Genomic DNA, 26,109 nt, shown 5'->3' with positions numbered 1-26,109 from the left:
ATATATCAGGCTGATCTACTAGAGCTGCCACTAAGTTCTCATGTGCAAACACTCACCTTTTCATCAGCTCAACTATATTCTGATCATTTGTGGTGCTTCTAAGGAAGAGCAGAAGCAGAACCCCTGAGAGTAAGACCCATCACTTCTTTTCCACAAGACCCCACTCACTCTTTCACATAAAGTACCCCAAAAGTTGTGTGGCAGCCTCAGGCCCTTCACAGTAACAAGTTTTATTTATTTTTAGCAGTTTATTGCTCCTTGGGCTTTTAGGGTTTTGATTCATTAGAACAACCTAGTTTGTTTTAATTAAACTTCACCTCTAAATCTTAGTAAGTGACACCTCCCCTTCCACCTCACTGGTGTCTTTTTAAATCTGGCTTTCCCATCTCCAAACAAAGAGGTCGCCATTAACAGTTTTTACTTCAATAAAGACATGACATGGCTTTATTTTCAGAATGCTTCAGTGTATTAGAAAACTGAGGATCTGCTTTCTAAAAACAGAACAAGCATGATCATGCAAGCCTTGGGCAAGCACAATGCAATCAAAAGATAAAAGCTGCACAATACGCAGGAGTCACTGAGGAACTAAAGGAAACCAAGATAAAAATTAAAACAGTGACTTACACTGAATGCTAAGCTTCAAAAAGTATATATTAATTTCACTATAATTTTACCACAATGTTCTTGCAGTCTCTCATATTTTTAGTTCTGTACATCAGCTGAACATAAGCCATAAAAACTGTAAAAAAACCTATACAAATATACCAAAACCAGCTCGAGTATAGGAGATGTGGTTTATCATTGAAGTCGGGGTCAGATCACGTCTACTCTTCTTCAGAGGACTCACCATCTTCTGCAGGATCTGGTGGCAGGGGGCGAGCTCTGTAAGAAGCATTACCAATTCAAAAGAGTTAGCAGAACTCAATCAACTCTTGTTTGAAAGGCTAATAAAGCCCTTTTCCTAGAGGCTGGGTGACCTAAATGACTTTAATTAGCCTCAGACTGCACCTCGAGACATTAGGACTGATACAAGCTACTTTATCCTAAGTGCTAGAAGCCCAGATTAAGCAGCACACACCTACCTTTCAAATGGGAAAGCCTACTTCAGTGCAGAAAACATTGTACACTGATACATCCTCGGTCATCCTCTGCGTGTCCTTCTCAACCCTGAGGGCTACATGCAGGTTCCACATCATTTCTAGGAAGCTGAAAATTTAACTCCCATTTCACGCCTGAGTTTCAACCTAACTTACCCATGTGACTTAAAAAAAATGTTGTGCAGTTAAGTGAGTACAGCTCTTGCTTCTTCCAGAACATACTGGGAAACTATACGTTGTTTTAGACACTAACACTGTGTGTTCTCTGCAGGGTTATCACCACCTGGTCCTTACTCAGCCAAACAAATTTCAAATGGAAGAGATGAAAGTTTTGCAGCACTACCGTGCACATCTTTTGTTTCTCCAAGTGGTACGATGCGCTTAAAAGTCGTTGTTTGTTTGCTTGTCCTTCAAGACAATTCAGGACTCATTCTTATGGGGGGCCCCCCAGACAGTTTAGGATTATCTATATTTGGTGAAAAAAAAAATTGGCAATTGAGACTAAACTGTCTGTAAGACGATGTTTCACACTGCTACCTTTTTAGTCAGTAGTGCAGCCTACAAGTTAATCTTTGAAGTGACAGCTTGGTAGAGCAATTTAATTTCTGATGTACAGAAGTCATTAGCAATCTCATAAGCTTTTCTGAAACAGAGCTGACAGCTATGGGGAGTCACATTGCTCTCGTCTGTATGCAAATGAAGCACGTCTGAGCACAGAGAATTTGCCTGAACTACTAATTACTACACACATTTTTAAAAAAAACCCCTGAGGTCAGTGGAGATGGATGCTGCATTTTACCAGACTTTGCTGAGAAACATTATTTCAATGAGGACATTAAAGTTAACAGACATACCGTCAACTTTTCAGTGGTTGCTTGCTCCTTCAAGAATAAATTGTAGTTTCAAAGCAGTCATGGAGGAAAACTAGTCACAATTTGTTTCATCCAAGGATGCACTGACAGCCCTCAATACACCCCTTGCAGGCAGCCAGGCACATCACTCTCAGTATTACTTGAAAGTGCTAGGGATTTTGCTGTTTAATGTCACTCCACAGACCACACTCTGACAATGCCAGTGCACACTTTAAAGCAACGCCACAGAGCACCAGATGCAGCACTGACAGCTGTGTGCATCGCCGCTGCTCTGCAGGCGGTTTTAGCTTTATCGTTCCTCAGACAGCTGGGTTTTTTATTTATTTCAAAGGAAGTGAACATTACGTTCAAGCAGCACATCCTGAGAGCTGGGCTACAGCCAACCACCAAAACTCCTCAAGCGTACAAAACCTGTTCATTATTGCATTTTGCCTCTCCGATACACCGAGCACCCCTTCCCTGCCCGTTAGCCCCAAGGTACAACACTTCTGCACCTCCTTCAGCCCCACCACATTGCAATTTCAGTTTGTAGGGACTTGCACTGCTGCTTCCAAGGCTGAAAAGAAACCCGCGATTAAACCCTCCCCTGGGAAGGCCCCAGAGGTTCACGGGGGGAGAGCTGAGGGCAGACAGACAGGGGCTGAGGGGAGACAGATTATGAGAACTGAGGGGAGACAGATGATGGGGACTGCCTCCCCCCCGGGCTCCGGGGGATCGACACCTACTTTTTGGCGGCCGGCCCCAACCCGCTGCTCCCCGCCGTCTCTGCACCGGGCGCCCGATTCTCCTTCCGCAGCAACTGCAGGAACTCGCCGATGCCCCTCTGCCAGGTGGGGACGGGCCTCATGCACACCGGGTTCCCCCCCCCACGGCAGCCCTCGCCTGCGGGGAGAGCGGCCGTCAGCCCCGCTGCAGGCCGGGCGGGGAGGGAGGAAGGGGAGCCCCGGCCGCGCCCCGCTCTCACCTCTCTTGGCGGCCGGCGACGGTCCCGCGTTGAGGCTGCTGGAGCCCAACACCTTCCGGGGAGCTCGGGCGGCCAGCACTGCGAGGAAAGCAGAGCGGTGAGCGGCGGCTCCGCGGTGCGCCCCCCCATCGCCCCCCCGGCCCGACTCATACCTTTGCGGTAGGCCCCGCCACAGTCCGCCTTCGTCCGCACCATCCCAATCGTCGCCACCGCCCGGCCCGCGCGGGAGACACCACCGCTCGCGGGGAAACGCTATTGGCCAGCGCCCGCCAATGGGAGCGCGCTGGGTCGCGCGGGGCCGCTCTCCTCCGTGAGGCGCGGCGCGCGGATCCTCTCAGCCCGCTTCCCTCGGACCATTCCGCTCAGCGCGGGCCCCGCCAAGCGTGCGTCCCCTCAGCGCCTCTCCCCTAGAGCGGGTCCCTTGAGCCCGGTCCGCTCAGCGCGGGTCCCCTCAAGGTCTCTCCCCTCACGCCGGTCCTCTCATCGCTGCTCCCCTCAGCCCGGTGCCCTCAGCGCGGGTCCCTTGAGCCTGGTCCCCTCAGCACGGCTTCCCTCAGGGTCGCTCCCCTCAGCCCGCTCCCGTCAGCCGCCACAGAGTGTCAACAGTCGCGGCTCCCGCCCGGGGCAGGGGATACCTGTTCGGACTCACAGGGCCGCCGAAGGCTGCATGGCCGCGGCCCCCGCCCCAGCGCTGCCCCGGGTAAGGAGGTGGCACACAGATGTTCCGGGCGTCCCCTCCGTGGCAGTAGGGCTCTCGCTGCCCGCTGCTCCCTCCCTGCTGCCCTCCTTGCTGCGGGGGCTGGCACCCACGTCCCACAGCCCAGCCCTGGCACTCATCCTTATTGATACCGCAGCAGTTCGGGGGGGGAGAGGAGGAAGAGTGATGTTGCTCCTTCCCGTGACTTACTGCGATGGCTGTGCTCAGCTGCAGGCAGGGCCACTGACACCACTGAGCCTTTCCAAGAGAGGGAAGTTTGTTCCCTTCACAGGTGCTTGCAGAGATGAAGCCTTGGCTCCCAAGTTTGCTGTCTGCCTACAGCATTTAAAAAAATATATCAGTGAGCGACAATGGCTGGAAGCATGGAAACCCCCACAATGTGTCACATTTTTGTCCAAGACTGCCGTTAGATGCTTTTTTTTCAGCACCAGTGTGAGTTCAGGTGAGTTCAGTGTGAGTTCACAGGGAACAGGGGGGGAGAACTGCTCTGGCTGAAAAATGATGTTGCTTCATGGTCTTTTCCAGCAAGATCTGTTCCTGGGTCAAATGCATTGCAGGACTGTGCAAGCATGCAAGCGTTGTGCTGGCACATTAATGGACAGGAAGTGCCAGAGGGTAATCCAGGCCCCTGGGGTGCAAGGTCCAGGTCCCTGCAAGCAAGACAGCATGCCAGGAGGGAGCCCAACTAGGCATGGAGCCCAGGCAGTGGTAGCGCAGGGATGGGCCCACTTGTCATCTCCTGCCTCCAGGCTATGCCTGGAGCTCCCTCTGACGTGCAAGTGAAGTCTTGCCATATGAAGATTTAGCTAAGCAGCATGTAGGGAGGAAGACCAGGCACCCCCAATTTCAGCAAAAGATTGTGTTATGACAAATTAAATCACGGTCTCCCCGATGTGAGGCTCCTTTGTGGCAGCTGCACCCTGCGAATGTGATGTGAGCTGTGTGGGCAGCTGAGGGTCTTGCAGTGCTTTAGTCTGGCAGCTGCTGGGGCTGGAGGCTTTCACCTTTGCCAAGGCGATGAACCTCACTCTCTGATACCCAGCTGGAGCTGTTTTTTCTAAGAAATGACACTGTCTTTCTCCACTGTGTCCAATGTCTCAGCAATGTTGGTTCCAAATACATTCCCTCCCTTTCCAACAGTTATTGCTCCGTTTATGTTTTAAAGTTCATCCCAACGTGTGTTTGCTTAACCAGGCTTTTAGTGCTGGCTTTTTTTTTTTTTAAATGATGGCATAATTCTCCATTCCCTTCTATTTTGCGGTGCTGGCACATGTGAAACGTGAGCTAAGAATGGTATGTTATTACTCTGTTTGGGATGTGTTTTTCTGTGGTTTTTAAAGAGTGGCCTATGACACCCTAAGGCTAAAGCCTAACCCTAAATATTCCCTCCTCTCCCTGCAAGCCTACGTAGAGCAGTGGGCTGCATTTTTTCTTTCATGCAAACTTACACCACTTCTTCCCTTTGACTTCAGAGGAGTTTTCCGAGCGAGAGAAGAACTGGCTTCACAGAAGTTTCTTAACTGTGAGCAAAGGGAAGAGGGAGCGGGTTTCAGAGCTGGGTGTCCCTTTGGCAGAGCTCTGCAATCATCCGTGTGGCACAAGTACGTGGGTTGGTGGTGAAGAGATTCAGGGACACAGAGAATCTGTCTGAGGGTGAGAAAAGCTCCTTATTAAATAGCCTGCAGATCGGATTGTGTTTGTGCGGAGTTCAGAGTGCACCTGGAGATGAGGACACAGGCAGCACTTCAGGGAAACAAACCTCCACGGTGTCTGCAGAGGCAAAGGCGCCTGGGATCTCCCACACACAGAGGTCACCTTTCCTTGCGGTGCCGGCCTGGGCACGGGCAGAGAGGGGAGAGTTAGTCCTGTCCTAACTGAACCCTCGCCTCTTCCCTTCAGGCTGGGCAGGAGCAGGCAGCTCAGATATGGGGAGGGGGGAGGCAGTAGGCAGCAGGCAGCTCGGGGCACCTTCTCCGTACCCCACCCTCCCCGCCGTGCCCCCCCAGACCCCTCCATGCTGTCCGGCTCAGCTCCCTCCCTCCCAGCTGGGCCTGGGGAGGCTGCTCAGCGAGGGCAGGGTCTGCTGCCGGTCCCCCAGCCTCAGCTCATCTTCCTGCCCCGTTTCCTCAGTAGCGAGGGGGGGACAAGGGCCACTTTCGCTCGCTTTCAGCCCCAGGACACTCCCCATGGGGAGAACTGGGGCCGGGGCCCGGAACGATGGCGCCGCGGTCGCGTTCCCGGGGAGGGAGGGAGGGTTTTGAGGCGGTGCGGTGCCGTTTCCCTTCCCCCGCGCAGAAGATGGCGGCGCCCAGCCCGCTCCTGGCCTGGTGCGTTCAGCACCTGCGTGGAGACTTCGGGCTGGACGTGGGCGAGGAGGTCGTGAGGTGAGCGAGAGCCGGGGGCGCCGGGGCGGGCAGGAGCAGTAGCGGGCCCCGCTCGGGGCCGTACCCTCCGCTGGGGCCTAGCGGGTCCCTCCTCCCCGGCCTGCTGTGACAGGCCGCGGTGGCCCCTTGCGTCGTCTCCCGGTCCCCCCAGACCTCATGGGCCAATACAGAGGGAAAATGGTGTTTGCAGAGCCGCTCTCGGGGGACCCGGGGATCTGCGCCCCGGGTTGTCCCTCGGGTGGGTGCCCCGTGAGAGGACCGGGGGGTGGGAGGTGGCAGGGGGAAGTGTGGAGTCATTGTGGGGAGGTGAGGAAGGGCTGCTTTCTCCTTCTGTTTAAGCAGGAGCTTGTTGGTTTGTGCTTAGATTTTCTATGTGACTCAGTGGGAACTGGAGCCTCAGGATGTGTAATGTTTGGCAGAAGTGTCAGGGAGGATGTCACTCTGCTTTGGAACAGGAGGAGAAAGATAATTTACCTTACTTTTTTTTCAGTGAAACAGCCACAAGGGATTTCCCAAAGTGTCTGTCTCAGAATTTCACAAGGCTTTCCCAAAGTGCCTGTCTCAAAATTTGACTCATAAACCCATTTCTTACCATGGTCTCTACAGACACCTGATCTGAAGAGGAGAGATAAATCACACATGTGTGCGATTAGACCATTGGTCTTCTCGGAACAAAAGTCCCCTTACCCATTTTTCTCCATCCTGTCCTCTTTGCAGGTACATCTTGTCAATAACAAACGAGGATGAGATCCGGGAGTACGTCGTTGACCTTGTTCAGGGGACTGATGGGAAGAAGAGTCAGTTTGTAGAAGAACTGCTGGCCAGGTGGCGGAAATCCTCCCAGCTCCCATCCGAGCCTTTGCCAGTGTATCGGAAAAAGGATGGTGAGTGGTACAGGGAGGAAGGAATTGAAGTCTCAAATAAGCTTGTCTCAGTTATTCTGTTTATAAATGATTACATGCCATGACTGCCCATGACTGATCTTATTTCTGTACGTTGTGATGGTGTAATGGCCATTTTCATTCACCAAGAGTTCGAGGACATCTTTCTCTTGCTGGTAGTTACCCAGCCTTTCTTTGTGCTTACGCATGCTTTCAGAGGCTTCGGAAGTGCCTCGGGCTGGGGACCAAGTGAAAAAGGGTAAACGCAAAGGAAGGAACAAGCAGGACACACCTGGGTATGCTGATCCAAGTGCACATGTAGAGGAGGTAAAAACGCCCCTTGACTTGGCCAAGGTGAGTGTGTGTGGTATGGGAGGGCAGGCTGTGTGTCACTGGGTGCTGAGGGCATGCTTTGAACTTGGGTCACGAGGAAAGGTTCTATCAAACACTAACAAAAGATGTGATTGGAAGGAGGAGATAAGCTTTCAGAAATACGAATCCTTCATTATCAGAGCCCTGACAAAGGGGATTATGTACCTGAAAGCATGTTCGTGTTTTCCAGCTACATCACTGGGTCTTGCCTCCCCCTGCAAAATGTCCCCCCTGCAGGGGGAGGCATAAATGCTTGCCTCCCCCTGCAAACCTTGTCTTGTCTTACATACAGCACAGCTTCTGTGAGATATACGTTCGTGTATCTTTGTTCACTTATAGACAGCATGCAACGTGGCAGCCACAAGCTATAACCTGAACAAATATTTTGGCAGCCATTGGGATAGGCAGGGGTCCCATGCTGCAAGTGCACTGTCAGCGAGTTGTATGGTTGGCCAGTTGCAACAAGAGGGGTGGCTGTTCGTGTGCATTGACTGTTCAGAGCTGACTGCGGATTTGGACAGGCTGTGCTCCTACCCTGTGTGTGTGTCCAGGAGTCTCACTGCTGTGGGGCAAATAATATGAGGATGGGGAGAAAGATTGTGTATGTTTGTGTCTATAATGGAGAGTAAAATAATCATCAGGTAGCGACTATGTCCAAATGGGTTTTACTCCCCCCAAAGAAGCCTGGATGAGAGAGTGGACAATGGAAGTAGATGCTGTAATTAGTAATAAAAGGTATTTTATTAAAGCAGAGGTGTGAAGGTTGAGGAATTAAGGTAGCCACCAAGTGGTTGCCACCAAGAACATTCCTTCTTGCTGTATTTAAAACTTCCCAGTCATGCTGAATAAAGCTTTAATTTGGCAACTGAAATATTTCAGGCTGCTTCAGAGAGGAGGCCTTGGGGGCTAGATAGAGGAATCTGAGAGCTGTAGCTAGCGCCTTTCCACTGAGCAGCAGCTCTCGTTTGGCCATTTCCCTCTCCTGTTCAGCCCCACTCCTGCACCTTTAGTGTTGAAATTGAGATGTTGTTCAATTTTGTGGAAACTTTTTTTTTTCCAGTATTCATAAACAGTCTGAGCTGCAGTGAAAGAAACTGCAAAACAAGGGCATAGAAATGCTAAAAACCAGGAAATCCTGCTATTTTCAAGCAGCACAAGGCCATGCAGCAAGGAATAGTTGCCTTTCTCTGTGATAGTTAACTAACTTTTTGCAGCAGACTTGCTTTCCGTTCAGCAGAACCGTTTCCCACAGTCTGCATCAAATATGACAATCTTTGCTGTTAAATGTCATTGTAATTACTTAGGATGAATTTCTGGATTTTATTTCTGGTGTAGTGAGTTTTGACTGAGAGCTGCTTGCTGGGAACCCGAGCTCCTTCCTTAGGTATGGATCCAGCTATACATCTGTGGTCCCAGGTTGCATCAAATACAGCAGATCACTCTATTGCTGTCTGAGCACAAGAGTGTGCTCCACAGAAATAAGTGTGTGGATATGCAGTGTGCTTAACTTGCATCATTAGTCTTGCAGTGGAGTCCTTCATGCTATGAACATCGAGCACGTTGCACCTCTCAAAATTAAATTCCGTGAACTTATCTGAGTGCGACCCTGACTGAGCAACACCTAAATCCTGAAAGTGAGGGTCACACCTGGATAAATGGTGGAACTTAGTTACATTTTTCAATTGAGGTTTTCGTAGCAGGGAGGCTACAAATGCTTAAAGTGTTTGTAAAAGTATTTGTTTGTAAGACATAAAACCCACATTTTTTGAACGGGAGAGTTAAAAATGGACAGTAATGTTTCATTTCCTTGTAGTTATCTTCTAACTTAATTAAAGAAACCCCCAAAACAACTGAGAAAGCTCTGCCAAGGTTTGCTAACCAAAGTTGCTTTATCTGATTTTGTTTTTTTTTTTTCATGACAGTAGTATTTGGATTTGGCAGTGGCAGTAAAGCCAGTTGGGCGGAACTAGGGGGACTGGAAATGCTGCATCCGCTTGCCACTAAACCAGTAGCCTGCTGATACTGAGAGCAGAGCTGGTAAAAAGAGTCAAGACAAGAGGTGTCCTAATGCCACAGCATGGCACCGTCACCGAGAGAAGCAGTGGGAGGACATGGGACGTAGAAGCAGTACTAGCTGAGGTGTGGGTCAGGGAGCAGGAGCGATCCTCTAGCATGCAGCTAGCAGAGAAAGCGAGTTGTTGTTCTGTGGTAAATGAAAACATGCTTTCTGGGAAAGGGTTTTTGAGAAATCCTCTTTTCCATTGTCGAGAGAGACTGTGGAGAGGAGAGGCAAAGAAAAGATGTGCTTGAGCTGCAAGAGGATTTTCAGGCGTGTCACAGATATGACAACTAAAGGCCTGTGAGTGCATTTATATTGGAGTGCTGCTTGCTGAAATAGGTAAGGGTAATAAGTCCTAGACTTTCTTGGTCGTGGCTAGCGTGCAATTCATGGTTGCAACCAATCTCATCTAGTGTTATGAGATAGGTTTGTGTCTGGAGTGTGTTGTGCTTGCTTTTCAAAGCATCTGTTTTTAAATATTGCTGGATAAATGGTAGCAGTTGCCTTTGTTCTGTTCCCCTGGAATTATTTCTGTGCTGTAATTAATTCCTGCAATTAACTTCTCAACAATTCACTTCTCAGCTGGTACCTGCTGGAGATGTCAGGTGGGAGGAGGAACCTTTTGTTTCTTTGATCAATGTGTAAGGTCTGAGGGAGAAAACAGAGAATTCCGCTATTAGATTATTAATCCAGCCATCATCTAAAATATCTTGCTTTGTTTCTGATCAGGCCAATCTGCTTTGGCCTGACCCAAAGCTCAGTCCCTGACCCAAAGCCTGACCCAATGCAGTACCTGATTGAAACTCAGAGAGGTGAATCACTGATGCCAAGTCATGAAATGAGAAGAATTTACATTACAGCTAAATACTTGAACATGCAGTGCATGGAAAACCTCTGCTCAGGTGGCTGTGCTGGGTGGAAAACGTGAAAAATGCTGGGTGGTGAACTGGCTGTGAATGAAGACGTCCTGCTGCCACCAGTGGCTCTGTTTCTGGGGTTAGGCATGCACAGGACTTCATAGTTACAAACAAGGTGTTGTTATAATTTAAATAGCCCTTGAAAAGAAATCTAGGAGTAGCTGAGCTGCTGTTTGAAGGTGTTAAATACCTGTGAGTTGATATTGCAGGTCTGGAGGACTGATGGCACGCCTGCCATCTAGACCCAAGCAGTTTTAGCTTTCAGAGGCAGCAAATATCAAGTGGATCAGCAACTTCCTTATGTCCTTGCTTTATTTAGATTCCTTGGACCTTTCCTGGCAGGGATAAGCTTGTATTTCCATTGAATCTGGGGTCTGGTCCAAGTTTAATTCCAGTTAGGCAGAATAACACTTGTCTGAGTCTCGTCAGCCTGTTCAAGGGTCAGTGCTTTCTCTTTGCTGCTGGTATTGCATTGTGAATACAGTTTGTTTGTTTATTTTTTTTTTTGCTTCTCAGGCACAGGAGAACAGCAGTGGAGTCAGCAGCAGTGGCAATTCCTCTAAGAAGAAGCCCAAATATGTCAGCCTGTATACCAAGGAGGGGCAAAACAAGCTGACTGTCCTGATCCCTGGGCGTCACACCTGCGAGTGCCTGGGCCAGAAGCACAAGCTCATCAACAACTGCTTGGTTTGCGGGCGCATTGTCTGTGAGCAGGAGGGCTCTGGACCCTGCTTGTTCTGTGGTGCTCTGGTTAGTAATGAGGTAGTTTTTATTTGCTGTGCTTGAACATGACATAGTTTGCTCAGGGCTTTGAAATGGCATGGGGCTGAGTTAACCTCTCAGATCAAAGTTCCTCTAGCAAAGTTCTCCAAGCTCTAAAGCTGGGCAGGGAAGAACCTGTACTGTCTCCTTCTAGGGGAAGGAGAACTGCTGTGGCTTGAAGTCACTTTGTGTTTCTTTTATGATATGCTGCATCAGAGAGCAGAGAGGTTTCCCTCATAAGTTACATCACTTTGGAACTTGCCTGATTTATGACAGTCTCCTGTGGCTCTCCTGTGCATCACACTAGTGTCCAAAATGTGCACAAGGCTTCAGCCCCATCCTGGGCACAGCTCTGGTAGCCTTGTAAGGGTCAGGAGACATGGCCAGGGCCAGTGTGCTGACTTTTCTTCAACGCTTGTGTGGTGTGCATCATTTGGGATACCTGTTACACCCTGTATTAGGTTGAAAGGGCACCTTTTGGAGAAAAGGGGGCAAGTTAGTGACTGCAGATTAAGTAAAGTTAACTTCAGGAGAGAGGAAAATATTGGTTGGATGAAGAAAATGTTTAAAAATAGCAACCAATCTGATTTAAAACATCTGTTTAACTCCAAGTGGCCAACCAGGAGAGAGGACCTCTGTGTTAAGCATTGTTCATCTGCTTAGGGAGATTCTGAGTGCATTTCTCATCCTTTGAGATCACCTGGCAGTGTGCCCACCCACAGAACTGAGAAAGACCAAGCTGTACATTTCTCATGGATTGCTTTTAATAAAGAACAAGCTTTCAGGATTCTCCCTGTGTAGATAACACCAAAGGGAAGGAGGTGTGGACTATCTTGGCCGTTTTAAACAGCTTACCTGGAGCTGTTGTCCAAGGCTCTGAAGCTAATCAAGCATGTGATGTCTTTCCTAAGTCTTCATTTTTTTCCTTAGGTGTGTACTAAAGAAGAGCAGGACATTCTTCAACGGGACTCCAACAAGAGCCAGAAGTTGCTGAAGAAGCTCATGGCAGGTCAGCAACAATTACATACCTGTAATATAATGAATCCAATCAGTTATGCAACAGCAGTCCTCCTCCTCTGCCTCACTGTGCTACAGTTGCCTTGATGTTATGGAGGAATGAGAGTGTGTATGTCCTGGTGTGTAAATTGTCTAGATCCATTCATCCAAATTATAAAGAATTGCTGGCAAAGTCTAAAGGTAATTCTTTTTTGGGAGCTGGCACTTTAATGTTTCTCTGGGATGTAAATTGCCAGGACAGTTTGTGAACTCTGTTTCCTTCAGACTTTATGGAGCCACTTGCCCCTGTTGCTGCACAGTGTTTATGGTGGGCATTAAAAGGATGGCTGGGAAGCCAGCTCCTTGTATCCTCTCAGCAAGCACTCGGCAGCATTTGTGGACTTAAACAAAGGTGATAACTGTGAGTGTCAAATGGCAGTGTGTAATGTCCTTACCCAGAGGCCCCAAGGCTGCTTGTTAGGCGTTCCTGAATCAATCACATGAACTGGATCATTGTAGCAGTCCTTGAAAATTAGGCTAAGTCTCATGTGGAATGTGTGCTGTGGAAGATGAAGTGCTGCTATCTGTTTTGCTGGGTCTAGAGAGGTGGTGGTTAATATTTTCTAATGACTCTTCTCGTCTAACGCTTATCTTGGGAGCTAAAAATAGGAACAGAGCCAAGGAAAGCAAGAGGAAATAATACCCAGTCTCCCAGTGAAGACCTGTGCATTATGGGGATGTTTGTCTGAGTTTAGCTGAAATATAGCCAAGGTCACAGTGTTCTGGGTTGGAAAATACACTTTGCTGAAGAACTGGGGAAATATTTACTCTGGGTCTTGGTGTCAACTTCTCTTTAGAGCTGCTGAGATGGCAGGAGATCCTGTAAGTCCTTGAGAAGAACAGCTGATCATAGAGTCAGTCTGCTTATAATTGTCCTGTAGAGATTCTGATGTACTTCAGGATCCCCTTTTCTTACCCATTTTATCCATCTTCCCTTCTACCCCTGCCAGGTCTTGTTTTGTGCGTTATCTATGTAGGTGAAAGCAGAAACATGGATAGCTATTTGTCTTGGGATCAAACAAATGTGGATCGGCGACAATAGGGGAATACAGACTTTTTTGTTTTCCTGAAATAAAGCCTTTAGCCTGCATGATGTCTTCTGTGAAATACACTGGTTTGTTCCATTGTGGCTTTGATGCAAACCTTCCCCCCCCACCCCCCCGGCTTTTGGTTTTATGTTTGGTTTTTGGCCCCTTACCAGAAATGGTAAGAAAGAATAGATCGTTGCTGGGAATAGATTTCTCTGTCTCTAACAATAGCTGGTCTGAAAAACCTGCTGAGGTGTGTTGGGGGAAGGATTTCATTTGCGAGAGGCTCATACAGCAGCAGACACACACAGAGCAAGCCTTCTAACTGGCAATTGTCAGTGATCTGTCGTGACCAAGAGTCTCTTTGTGGAGGTAAAAACACTTAGGAGAGAATTTGGCTTTTAGGAGGGGACTCAACGCCTGTGGTTGGTGATGGGCGGAATTTGGACTGCCCAAATTGTTAGGGAAGGGTGAAGGAGAATCAAAGACCAAGACCTTCTCTCTAAACACTACCTAGACGTTGTCACTATGGTATTTAAATGCTTCCTCCTATTTGGAGGAAGGAGTCTGTGAAAGGGACTAGAGGGAAAATTGGGCCTTGAACCTGGTTTGGAATGGTGCTGATCTTGGTGCAAGGTTGTTCTTTTAGCTCCTTGAATGGCATCTGTTTTAGGGGGCTTTTCTGCAGCCAGCCCCACCAAGACTGGGCTTTAAACAACTGGCCAGTCCCTGACTATTGGGGTGTGATTTATTTTCTATCTCAGGTGCTGAAAGTTCAGGGAATTTGGATGCCATAAGCAAAGACTTACTGCCTCGACAAGAAGCTGGACTCAAAGCAGGCCTGGAAATGGCTGTGAAACACAAAGACAAGTTGTTGGAATTTGACAGGACAAGGTAAGATATTAGCTGTGAGACTATTCTGAAATAATGTAAATTATCTGGCAGGCTGAGCTACCTTTAACGGAAATGTTAGAGAGTTCCTGCTAAAACCTGGGCTGTAGCTACAGACACCTTAATGTTGGCGTTTGGTGGAACAAGAGTGAACCCCTCAAATGGGTCCTGTTTGGATGTCCTTGCTCTATGTCCCTGACAGTCCAGATCTCTGGAGAGAACAGAAAGGAGCTGGTAGGAAGGCAGGTTTGGGGCAGGTAGTGCTGTGTCACTGTCCGGCTGTGTTTATCTTCTACCATTACGGTTGCTTCTTGCCAGCACGCGTCGAACCCAGGTCATTGATGATGAATCAGATTACTTTGCCACGGACTCCAACCAGTGGCTCTCCAAGCAGGAAAGAGAGGCCCTCCAAAAGAGAGAGCAGGAACTGCAGGAGCTGCGTCACGCCTCTCGACTTGCCAAAAAAATCACCCTCGACTTCGCTGGCAGGCAGATCCTGGAGGAAGACAACAGCATGGATGAATACCACAGCAAGTGAGCGAGAACTGGTAATGTGAAGGCATGCTCAAGAGCAGGGAGGTGAAAATCATTATGGATGGTGGTCTGGCTGAATCTAGAAGAACAAGTGTAAGGAAAGCTAAGCAAGCCGTTCCCTTGAAGGGCACTTCCAAGACTAGGATGCAGTTTTGCATTCTTTTCTTCCCTGAGAGTCTTTTTGGCTTCCAGCATATCATCTCTTTCAGTGCAACTCTGCTGAGACCCCCCTCCAAAGCCCAGCTGTGTGAGGCTTGTACAGGGTTTCAGTAGCTGGTGTGTCTGTTAAAGATAAAGCTGCCCTGGAAAGAGATGTTGCAGAAGGCTTATCTCAACAGGCCCAATTCATCTCAAATTCAAACCAGGCTGAGTTTCTGTGGTAGATAAGAGTGACTGTTCAAATTAAAAATCAGACCTAGCAAGGAAATCGTTTAGCTAGGGGAGGTGGCAAAAAAAATGCTTTGGGTCAGAAATGTTTGTGTGAGGAGAAGGGAGACATTGCCAGGGGAAGCAGGGAATTTTCATGCCTCTTGTTTGTGCTTGCAGACTGGATGAAACCATTGAAGCCATCAATTGTGGCATGCTGAGCAAGCCACCTGGGAGCCCAGAAGCAAAGATGACTCTGAATACTAGTATTTTAGTGAATCCCCATCTTCTTCAGCCTGCTCCTTTGGTCAGTATGAGTTGAATGATTTATACCAGAGTAATGACTAACTTTGGGAGAGCTGAGCTTAAGAATTGTGAATTCTAGCATGTTTGTAATACCTCTTTCCTCCCCTGTGTCTGGGAGATCCTCATTAGCCATCTGAGTTGGGGACAGAAAAGGTTTACCAATGCCCTGCTCTGTTCCCTGCTCTTGGGAGGTTTGGTTTATCTGAATTTTAGTCTCCTACCTCCTCTTCAAGAACCCGAAAGAATTTCTGAGACTCTAGGTTGTGTTGTGTCACTTTTTCAGCTCTATTTATGAAGCCTTTTCCACCAGATTTCCAATTTCCAAAGGGCATAATTTCTGCTCTCTAATTCCACTTTAATAGTGGTGTTCTTGGTGTCTGCTAAGCATTTGGAGGCTGGATGGTTCCCAGTTTTGAGTGTTGATGGCTGTGAATATGTTTTGAAAATTGTATCTTCCTGTGAATGCTTTGAAACACCAGCAGGTAGATTTATTCTTTAAATCCATGGTTTACCTGTAATGCATAGAAAGGAAAAGCTGCACAGAGCAGAGTGTGACCTTGCTTTTCCTCCTGCCAAAGTATCACATGTAAGCACAGCAAGCTTGCAAGGAAGGAAGAGTGATCCCAATAAAAGTAATAACTCTGTCCTTAAATGAAGGAAAACTTCAAATAGGATTTGGCCTTGATATACATTTTTCCTAGAGAGGTGCTAACCTTTTTCTTGTTTCTGTTGAACACACTGAAGTGGGTGGACCAAACTGGTTTGCTCCCCCACCGGAAAGCCATCCATTCCATGGATGCTGGAAATGAGTCTGGCTCGGAGCGGAACAGGTTGCGGATTCAGGATCGAGAGTTGCAGGAGATCTCGGATGATGGTTGGTGCCTCAGCATACACCAGCCTTGGGCTTCCTTGCTCATAAGAGGAATCAAAAGGTAAAGGGATGGCCTGAACTGTGTTGTATCCTGACCAGCTCTTGGTTTGTAGGCGAGCTGGGAAGTTGTGTTCCTCAGAGGACCTCTGTGGACTCGCTCACTTTGTACAGTGATTGATACCTACTGATAGCTCCAAGTTTGGAAGCCATGCTTCCTCATCCACTGTACTGATGGTTTGAGAAGCCTGATGAATTGGTTTTCCATGAGAGTAGCAAACCTGGAAGGTACAAGTTTCTTCACAGTGGGTAAATGTAGAGAGAGGCTGAGATTTCTGCACTATAGTCAAGGTGTACCTTTCTGGAATTTGAAAGGCAAATAAGCTGAAAATGTGAAATATGTTCTTGTGGTCCTTTTGTCCATCATAAAGAAGCCAACAGTGGCACCAGGCTTTGTTTAAAAAAAACCAAACCTGATGACCCCCCACCTTGCCACCACCTTCCCCCTCTGGGCTAGGAATCAAGTTACAAAGAGAAGCTCCTTCAGGACAGCATCTCTGACATGTTAATTCACCTTTCCTACCACTAATATAGAACAAAGAATCTTCTTTAGCCTTTTTACTCCTTTCCTTCACAGAATTTTTCATTTTACAGAGCAAAGCTTTTTCACTTCCTAAGCTAAAGATGCTGTAAATCTTAATGTGCTTGGCTTCTGCATCCAGGTGGTCTGGGGATGCTGTCAGCCACTCTGATGCAGCTGCAGCATTGATGCCTAGTGCCCATGCTGGGATCCCCAAGAGCTGCAGCTAACGACAGCTTCATATGGATTCATGGTCATTTATTACTCCCTAGATTGCGTGCTTACTGTGCATAACTTTTTGAGCTTGTAAGGGAATTGTATGAACAGGTTGTCCTACACACATGTCCAGCGTACTGCTGTATTTGCAGGGGATTGATGTCCTTTTTTGCTGTTGCTCTGGAGCAGTAAGGACATGCTCTGCTTGTGGCATTATTTCTTGCTCATCTCAGCTTTTCTCTGTAGTGCTGACACATTGCTTGAGTTTAAATAGTCAGGGCAAAGCTTAGCAGCAGGAATTGTGTAGCAAAACATTAGATTGAAAAATCTGTCTGAGTGATTTCTGCTGAAATTTAAGTCCTAGATTCTCCTTTGTTCTTTAGGGTGGAGGGCAGGACCTGGTACACATCTCATAGAGGCCGGTTATGGATTGCAGCTACTGCTAAAAGACCTTCCCCTCAGGAAATCTCTGAACTGGAGACCACCTACAGAATGCTGCTCCAGAAAGGTGAACTTCTCTCCTTGGATCTTTGTATTATTTGGTACATTGAGCCACGTAATGAGCAGTGTCAGAAAGCCCTCTCTGCTGAGCAGTTACTACTGCTTTGCTTTTTAACCTTCTGTTCTTGAAATTCTCTTCATCCTTTCTGTATTTCGTCAGTTGAATGGGTATGGTGGCAGACTTCAACTCCATCCTTTAGCTGGTCACGTACTCCAAGCACAAACACTGGCAAATTGCACCTGACTTCTGTGATAGCTTTTGACAGCAAAGGACTTAATTTTATTCTTGGCTCAAGCAACAAGCTGTCGACTGTGTGCTTGAGTGCGTGTGAAGTGGCTTGTGTTTCATTCTGTTTACAGTGATGTGAAAACCTTTTCATGCATTCTGACCTTGTAGAAATCAGGATTGAAAAGCTGCAGGTTCTCAGGAAGATGTTATTTTCTCATGTGGGTAGGATGATGCTGGTGGCTGCACTGTACCCCTGTTTGTGCGGTGTTTCTGCACATCAGCCAGCTTAAATGTCATACAGCAGGATTGCCTGCTCCCTCCTCAGAGCCAGGAGCCCTTCCTGCACTATATGTTCCTCTGTCAGAAACTAAGCAGGGAAAGGTGTATATGTAATTAAATCTCCCAGCCTTAGTCCTGTCATGGTGAAGATCCTGAGCTGGAAAAAGAATGGTAGGGTGTTAAAATTGCTGTGTGTTTTCTTATGCCTCAAAAAGTAGAAGTGCATGGTGGGAGGGGAAGGCAGCTGTGGGTTAGAAGACCCCAGCTATGTGTATGGGGATGTGAGCCCCCTTAAGAGATATTTCTTTCGATGCAGATGTGGAATTTCCAAGCGATTATCCCTCAGGGTGCCTCCTAGGCTGCGTGGACGTGACCGATTGTTTACTGCAAGAGCAATTTAATGAGCAGGTGAGTACAGCAAATAAACCTGATGAGCTTGCATTAGCCAGCAAACTTTTAAAGTAGTGTAACTCACCTCCATGAGGTGCTCTAGCGAAGACATTGAATGGAGATTTTAGACTGTGTTGAGAGAAGACAGAACTACTACGTGGTCTTGTATGGCTAGAAAGAGAATGTGCTGAGAAAATGCATTTCAGCAATGGTGGAAGGGAGCGGTGGACTAATACAGCCTAAATCCATCATCAGCCTCTTTGGCAGTGAGGTAGTTTGGTTGAAACTAGTTTCTCACATACTCTGAAACTCTTTTTAAACAGGCATGAGTCCTTATTAATTAAACCAACACTAGCTTCAGAGACTCTGCTGCACGGGCTCATGACAACCGTTGCTTCCCTTGCTGCGTGGACAGATGTACACCAGGATGCTGTGGCTGTGCTGGACTGTGGAAGACAGGAACCTGCAACACATTAATGTTGTATTTCTGGTTTTCATCCTCATTTGGCAAACTTGGGAGCTTACATCTTACCTCGATGTGACTTCTGAAGCACTGATTGTTTCTTTTGAAACTTCATGGGGTCCTAATAGAAAGAGTTGCTCCAAGTTTTGCCCAGCCAGGCCCCAATTCTTTGCTGCCTCTGGGTATAACTATGCTGATCTTCCCACCTCAGGGAGGACTCTGGATTAGCAAGGGTCAAATACCTATTTGCTGCTTTTGGAGCACAGCAAACAACTCCCTGAGCACAGCCAGCAGACTTTGCAGTTATTGCAGTGATTTGTGTGGCAGAGGACGTGAAGGGGCCTGGAAAGTCAAGACAGCGTGGAAATGTCAAAAACTGCAGCAGTGGTGCTGATGTGCCATGGGACCTTGTCCCTGGCCCTATGGTACCAGCGGGATCAACTACTCTAGTATAAGAGAGGGTAGCTTGGCCTGAGCAGAGACATCTAGGTCCGTAGCTGCTGGAACTGCCTGGTACTTATTCCTGGAGCTGGAGGTCGTAGTGACCTCACTGGTGAGAGTTGTACTCTGGTTGGGCCACTGAGTCACCAGGATAAGGAGCTGTGGGAGGAGGTGAGCACCCTCCCACCAGGGAGGATGGACAGGAGAGCCACAGGGTCTTCACAGAGACCCTGCAGAGAGGACATCCAAAGCCCCTAGATACAGGGAAGGAGGGACAGCTGGAGATGCAAGTGGACCAAGACTCCCAGGGGAGTCAAGGGAGGTTTGAGTGGCCTTTTGCTGAATGAGGCAGGTGATTTGGTGACCAGGGACACAGATAAGGTTGAGGTACTGAGGACTTCTTTGCCTCAGGCTTCTCCAACAAGATTTCCCAGAGATCTTGTGCCTAGAGGCAGGGTTCAAGGAGGAGAGGGACGACCTGTAGTGAAGGGAGATTGAATCAGGAGTCTTTTGAGAAATCTCAACCCATGCAAGTCAATGGGTGCTGATGGTGTGCATCCAAATGTCCTGAGAGTGTTGGCAGATGTCTTTGTGAGGCCACTCTTACCTTGGAAAGGTTATGGAGATCAGGAGAGGACCCTGATAACTGCAGAAACGTGACTATTACATCTATCTTTAAAAAGGGAAGGAAGGGTGATCCTGGACACTTCAGGCCAGTCAGTTTCACTTTGGTCTCTGGGAAATTCATAGAGTGATTCCTCTTGGAAGCCAATTTTGGACACATGGAGAAGGAAGACATTGGGAATAGCCAGTTTGGATTCACCTAGGGGTAAAATCATGCTTGACTAACCTGACTACCTTCTATGATCCAATAGTTAGAGTGGTGAATATCTTTTACTTTATATTTAGCAAGGATTTTAGCCTGGTCTCCTACAGCATGCGTGTATCCAAGATGAGTCATTATAGTCTGGGTAGGTGGACTTCTGGGCTTGACAGCTGTCTGGGTCATCAGGCTTCAAAGTGCAGTGGTGGTTGCCTCATAATCTCTTTGGAGGCTGGTTACAGGTGGTGTTCCTCAGGGCTTTTTCCTGGAACGTCTCCTGTTTAATACATTTAGCAATGACCTGGAGGGGGAGATGGAGTGCCCCACAATGCGTTTTCAAATGCTGCTTTTTGGGGGAGCAGTGGGTATGCTCAGCAGCAGGGCTGCCATTCGGAGGAACCTCGACAGGCTGGAGGAAAGGGCTGGCATGATATTCCTGAAGGCCCAATGGCAAATCCTGCACCTGTGGTGGACTAACTCCCTGCGTCGGTGCTGGGGAGCGGCTCTGCTGAAGAGGCACTGGGGATCTTGGCAGCCAGTGAGCTGAATGGGAGCCCTGGCAGCAAGGAGGGCTAGCGGCATGATAGCCCAGTATGGCCAGTAGAAGTGATTATTCCTCTCTGCTCAGCGTTGGTTAAACCACATCTGGAATACTGTGGTCACAAAAAGGATGTTGATAAACTGGAGTGAGTCCAGTGAGGCCCCCAAGGTGGTTGGGGGCTGGAGCATGTGCCCTGTGAAGAGAGGCAGAGGGAGAAGAGAGACTTTCCACTTCCTGCAAGGAGATTGTAGAGAGACAGAGCCAGGCTCTTTGCTGATGTACATGGCAGGAGGATGAGAGACAAGGGTCGTAAATTGAAAGGGAAAGGTTCAGTGTGACTTAAGAAAAAAAATTCCCCATGAGGATAGCCAAGCACTGGAGCAGGCATTGCCCAGAGGGATTGTGCAGTCTCTACCCGTGAAGATGATTTCAAGACTCAACAGGACAAAGCCATGAGCAACTTAGCCTGAATTCAGTGTTGACCTTGTTTTAATTGGGAGGTTGGACTAGAGACCTCCTGAGGTCTGAGTCTGTGATGCTGTGACTGAATCCATGCCCAAAATCTGGAGCAGTGGCTTTCCTTGGGGTGTGTTTTATTAACTTACAAAGCCTGCGCTTAGTACCAAGCACAACACGGCTATTCTTGATGCTGTTTCATGCCTAGTCACTCCGCTGCCCCTTGTACAAGTCAGGTTTGATTTGATGGGAATCACCAGACCATGTAGGGCTTGATAGTGAACCAAGACCATCTTGTGAGATGGAATAAATGGATTCCTTGGGATGGAGGAGGAGGACACACCAGGCTGATGGGCATCTTCTTGCCATGAAGAGCTGGAGAGGCATCAGCAGCTGGGGCTGTTTCTCATGAAGTGCTCTTCTGGCTTTCCCAAACCCTGTCAGGTTTTTCAGTAGAGAGAGATGCCTGGAAATTAGATATGAAGAGAGTATTTCTGATGAGGTTGTGCCTCTTCTTAGTTGCGGGCGGAGTGGGGACAGGTTGGAATACGAGCAGCAGAGGGAGCTTTGGGACTGGAATACAATGAAATCTGCAGGAGTGTTTGGCCTTGTATGGGAGCAAGCCTTGGGAGAGAGAAGAGGAAAGGACACTAGGGCCAGTGTAGTTTTTTTTTTTTTTCCTGTAGCAGCCGCTGATTTACAGTTTGGTTTTAAATGGCGAATCACGTCCTCTTCCTTTGGTGGAAAAATATGTCCTGGTCTCTCACAAGTACTTTTCTCTCCCTAACAATTCCCCCTCTTCCTTTGTGGATATGTTCTTCAGGCATTGGTAAAATGGCTGTGACTGCTTCTTACAATCTGGAAACTGAGCTGTAGGTAACTAGCTTTTAATCTTCCCATAGAGGAGCCTCACAATTAGCTATGTTCTCTATGCATTCCTCCCAGTTTGCTAGCACCACTTGGCCACAGAGATGGCTAGAGGAAGAGTAGTGCATTCCAGTAGCACTGTTGTCAGACCTATAGGCAAGAGATTTACCTCTCTTCTCAATGCCACGATGCCATGGCACTTCCCACTTTATATGGCTTTTTGTTGCTCCTATATTACAAACTATTTATAGTTCCCAATTTGTTGCCTTTTTACAGTGGTTTTGTCCATTTTTTTCCCAGGCTCGCTTAATGCAGTGTTCATTTCCCTAGCTTGTAAGATTGAATTCAGAGATCTGAGCATCCTTCTGAAGCTGGTTTATGAGGAAATGTATGTTTCTGTGGACTATCATGAGCAGCAAGTGCATCTGAAGGAAGCTGAGATTAATTTAATTGCAAATGCTGGCAAGATGAAAAAGTGTGCAGTGCCAGCTCAGATTGAGTTGGATCTCGCTGGGAGGCGGAAATCTGTGTTGCTCATGCTGATGATTCAGCCCAGGTTCATCAGCAACCAGCACCAAAGCCACTTGTTAGCAGTGTAATCCAGCCATTTCTTGGTGTACAAAGACTCCTCCTCACTTCAGGGGGAGAGGGAAAAGTAGATGATGTGTTTTTGCCACTTATGGCATGCAAAAACCATTGAATATTTTCTAAAGATCTGCAGTATATTAGCAAGTCAGGTAATCTGATGCAGCAGCAGAGACCTCTCGGAGATGAAGCCACTGCAGAGCTCTCTTCAGGCACTATGCTTTGACTCTCCTCCTCTTCACCAACTTGTATTTGAAGCTTCTGCATTTTCTGGACAAAATCATTTCACAAGTGCAGGGCAAGCCACATTTGCAGATTGTACTCGCTACCCAAAGATGAAATAGTTCCCTGTCTTGCTCATTGTCTTTTGATGGTGGCCCTGCCTTTTTCACGAGTTGCGGAAGTTTGTTTTGACTCTTGTGACTATTTGTTCCCATAGGCAAGGGAGACTTTTCTTGGTCTGTCTCTCCTGGGACTTTTCTATTATTTCTCAGTCCTTTTGATGCTGTCACCCACTCCCTATTTAGTACCATCTGCAGATTTATATTTCCTTGCTGTTTGCATCGTCTCTCAGGTTGCTAATGTAGATGTTAGTGGCACCCTGCTGGTATTTTTCTATCATTATCCTTAATTTTTTTTTTCTCTTGTGCTCAAAAAACAAAGTCAAGCAACGATGTCCTGTTTTGCTGGATGTTGCACTAGCGGACTCAGACCAAGTCCCTGCTCCAAGAGCTTGCATTATTATTAGGGACTGGTTATTTATCTGCATTATTACTGGACACGTAAGTCTGGCCTTGCGTAACACCTTCAGAGGGGTCAGTCTTGCAGGTCTGCCCTATGTACAGTATTTGAAGACTGATTGACATTGTTGAAGTGGTTTGCAGATCTGCAGGGCCACGTGAGAATTAATGACAGAACAGGATCTTGCATCCAATAGCTGGCAGGGAGCAGAGGAAGAGCAGAGAAGAGATGTCCTTGTGATTAAAATCAGCATCACGTCAGATGACATTGCCCTAATCCCAGTTGTGCTGCTAATCTCATCAACTAGTTAGATCCGTTCCTCTGGGTCTCTTTCCCACGTGAAAAATAAAGCAGTGCTTCCCCATCAAAGGTTATATACACCTAATTTTACTGCTCAAAGTTGTGATCTTTGGATCGAAGCTACTCTAGGAGCAGAAGTTATTATCAGGTAGGAAAGTCCACCCCAGGTACCAAGTGTCACCTGCTTTGTTTGCAGGGGACTGAAGCAAAAACTGCTTTCTGAATTCAGCCCGGCTACTGAGGGCAAGTGGTTGGCTGGTGGCAGGACATCCCTCTGCGTGGCTCTTAAATATCAGTATTTTCAGTTGAGTTTTGCACATCTTGCTCCTGAGGAGCGTGTTCTGAGCTCGTTTCCTTCTCTTCGTGGCAGCCACCCAAAAAGCCTTGGTTGAGAGCAGAATGATCCCTTTGTTATGCTTTTCGGCACTAAAGGTGACTTGGAAACTTTTTTTTCCCCCAGTCAAGATGTGAGCGTTGACGAAGGCTTTTACTTGCTCCAGGGCTGATGTCACCGACACCTTGAGCAGAGCGAGGAGCTGCCTTTCTTTTCCTGCATGAGGTGTCGGTGACTTCAGCAGTGCTCACTGGGGAAACACGGGATGGTGCAGGCAGGGCTTGGCAAGAGTCTAAAGCAAGCAGGGAACTATTTACATTTATGCCATTGTAATGTGCTCTGAAGTCCATGTTCATTTTGCTAATGGCTTTGATCTGAGAGACTATTACTTTAACTGGAAAAAGAACATTTCCGCTGCTGCTATTTTAGTAGTTGATAGGTGTGTTTGGACTTATTTTGAATGCAAGCGCGCACACATGCTGATATCTAGATGTAGCTATTATCTTGGGTTGAAATATTGGGTAATTATGTTTGACAGGAGTAAAGTGTTTATTTTTCATTTCTAGGCGATCACTTAGTGTCCTAAATCTGCACAAGGGAGCATGTCTAAGCTATTTTTGTGCCACGAGATTGAAACTATCATTTAAATAGGCTCCATCTTTCTGTCTCAGGAAATTTGCGTTTAATCTCTTGCCCTTCTCTTCCCTCCCTGGTGAAAATAACAGCAAAAAAAAAGAGACTTGGGTACCAAGCATACAGGGCTTGCTTTATATTCTCAAACAGGAGTGAAGAAGGGTAGAAATTTTCTAAATTTAAACTCCAGGAGGTGCCTGTTTAGATTATGTCCAAATAAAGGAACAATAGCCTGCTGGTCATATTTTCCTAAGAAAGAAGTTAATGAGGGGGAGAAACACAAGCGTACACATTGATGTCCACTTTGAGGAACAGTGTAAACACATAGAGAGTTTTTACGAGGACCTTCTCCCCGAAGCCCAGGTTTCCTAGTGCAGGCTCTGAATAAGACAAATGCTCGTTTGTGCCATGCTGTGGCTGTCCTGGTGCCTTCGCTCACCCCCCACCAACGGGATATTTGCCTTCTCGTTCCTGAGGCTTAGTTATTGCACCTCTACCAATGAATGATTTTTAGCAGGGTTTTGAAGGCTAGATCAGATATACCTCCTTCTGCAGCAATCTAGGTGGCTGTTAATGATTGCAACCAACAAAAGGCCTTTGAACTTTACAGGTCCCTGAGTTCTCCTAAGCTGAATTTGTCTTTTGTGTGTAGCCTGATGCCAGATCAGGAGGTATTAGGCATTAGTCTGGCTTGCAGGGACCTACAGGTGATGCATCTCTTTATTCAGTTTCTCACTGCATAAAGCCCCCCCCGGTTCATGGTTCTAGGAGCAGAGCAGAGCAGGCATGCAGCTGGTTTGGATTATAGACAGTAAGAGATGGGGGAGTTTTTCCTTATGTGAAGTGCTTTGGTTTTCATCAGAGACTCTTCTAAGGCTCCAGCTGCCTTGAATAAGACAGCAGGTTTACTGAGGCCACTGCTCAGTCTGTTAAGATGAAGAAGAGATTGTCACTTGATGATGATTAATTTACGAATGCATTAACATGCCAAAGAAATCGAATGATAGAGGCTAGCTTGCCCTCTCCTCTGGTTTCCTGGACCCTAGGGAAAAAATGAAGCCAAGGCTGAAGCATATGACTTAATTAGTGATGACTGTGGACTTAGCCTCTGCTACCATTTCAGCAAAGTAGTCAGTGATCTGGGATTTTTTTTTCTCCTTTCAGATGTGGTCACTGATACTTGCTGCCTTCTTGGTGTTTGGTTTTTATTTAATCTTGAAACCAAAGGTTAGATGAAATTGACCTCGAGCCTGGCTGCTGCTCAGGTGCCTCATGCCCTCTCCGTCTGGTTGTAGCTTCACCAGGTTGAGCCATGACCACCATTTAGGTGGTGACCCCAAATGACAGGCGAGCTGGCAGCTACAGAATATAACCATCGCGGTAAATGTATGAGTGCCCAAGGACTACACTTGCTTAAGCTTTCTTCGGCATGCTGTCAATTTCATAACCCTGAACAGATTGGTTGCTCAGATGCATATCCTGGTTCTGCCATGCATTGGGCCATGAGAAATCCCATCACGTTGGTGGGATTGAATCAATAGCTGGAAGCAGCTGCCGACGTCATGCCTCCTCGGGGAGTAGCAGCAAGGGTCAGCGCAGGGAGTGGCAGCTGCTGAAGTAAACCAGGGCAGGGACGCAGATGCCTTATCTGTGCA

General features: G+C 47.5%; 2 protein-coding genes across 6 annotated transcripts in view; one reads left to right on the top strand and one right to left on the bottom strand.

Moving 5' to 3' along the window:
* Positions 1–449: 449 nt before the first annotated feature.
* On the bottom strand, positions 450–3,161 carry PCLAF (PCNA clamp associated factor). Of its 4 annotated transcripts, none has more exons than XM_075504169.1 (4): positions 3,086–3,161; positions 2,934–3,011; positions 2,695–2,851; positions 450–882 (listed from the first exon to the last, which is right to left on the bottom strand). In XM_075504169.1, exons 1-4 carry the CDS (start codon positions 3,126–3,128, stop codon positions 825–827), a joined length of 336 nt encoding a protein of 111 aa, XP_075360284.1. In that variant the 5' UTR covers positions 3,129–3,161; the 3' UTR covers positions 450–824. The 4 variants fall into 4 exon arrangements, with proteins under 4 accessions (XP_075360284.1, XP_075360280.1, XP_075360283.1 ...); XM_075504168.1 differs by lacking the exon at positions 450–882 and adding an exon at positions 900–1,167; XM_075504165.1 differs by having other exon boundaries at positions 2,695–3,011.
* A 2,707-nt stretch (positions 3,162–5,868) lies between these two features.
* Positions 5,869–26,109, top strand: part of TRIP4 (thyroid hormone receptor interactor 4) — a 34,131-nt gene continuing 13,890 nt past the window's right edge. For both annotated transcript variants that reach the window (XM_075505530.1, XM_075505529.1), the window contains exons 1-11: positions 5,869–6,035; positions 6,753–6,919; positions 7,134–7,270; positions 10,781–11,014; positions 11,957–12,035; positions 13,875–14,004; positions 14,320–14,535; positions 15,082–15,208; positions 15,952–16,139; positions 17,255–17,379; positions 18,197–18,288. In XM_075505530.1, coding sequence (XP_075361645.1) covers positions 5,869–6,035; positions 6,753–6,919; positions 7,134–7,270; positions 10,781–11,014; positions 11,957–12,035; positions 13,875–14,004; positions 14,320–14,535; positions 15,082–15,208; positions 15,952–16,139; positions 17,255–17,379; positions 18,197–18,288 — 1,662 coding nt within the window. The remainder of the gene's footprint in view (positions 6,036–6,752; positions 6,920–7,133; positions 7,271–10,780; positions 11,015–11,956; positions 12,036–13,874; positions 14,005–14,319; positions 14,536–15,081; positions 15,209–15,951; positions 16,140–17,254; positions 17,380–18,196; positions 18,289–26,109) is intronic.

The sequence above is a fragment of the Mycteria americana genome, chromosome 6 (assembly GCF_035582795.1).
Source record: "Mycteria americana isolate JAX WOST 10 ecotype Jacksonville Zoo and Gardens chromosome 6, USCA_MyAme_1.0, whole genome shotgun sequence".
Taxonomy (NCBI): domain Eukaryota; kingdom Metazoa; phylum Chordata; class Aves; order Ciconiiformes; family Ciconiidae; genus Mycteria; species Mycteria americana.
This window is presented reverse-complemented; position numbering and strand designations above follow the sequence as displayed.

What these genes read in the sequence shown, in the direction of transcription:
- PCLAF (XM_075504165.1), bottom strand. Translation starts at nt 3,128, where the DNA reads ATGGTGCGGACGAAGGCGGACTGTGGCGGGGCCTACCGCAAAG. An exon ending in TGGCGGGGCCTACCGCAAAG is followed by an intron (nt 3,012 to 3,085) that starts GTATGAGTCGGG and finishes CTTTCCTCGCAG; the next exon opens with TGCTGGCCGCCCGAGCTCCC. An exon ending in TTGGGGCCGGCCGCCAAAAA is followed by an intron (nt 883 to 2,694) that starts GTAGGTGTCGAT and finishes TGCTTCTTACAG; the next exon opens with AGCTCGCCCCCTGCCACCAG.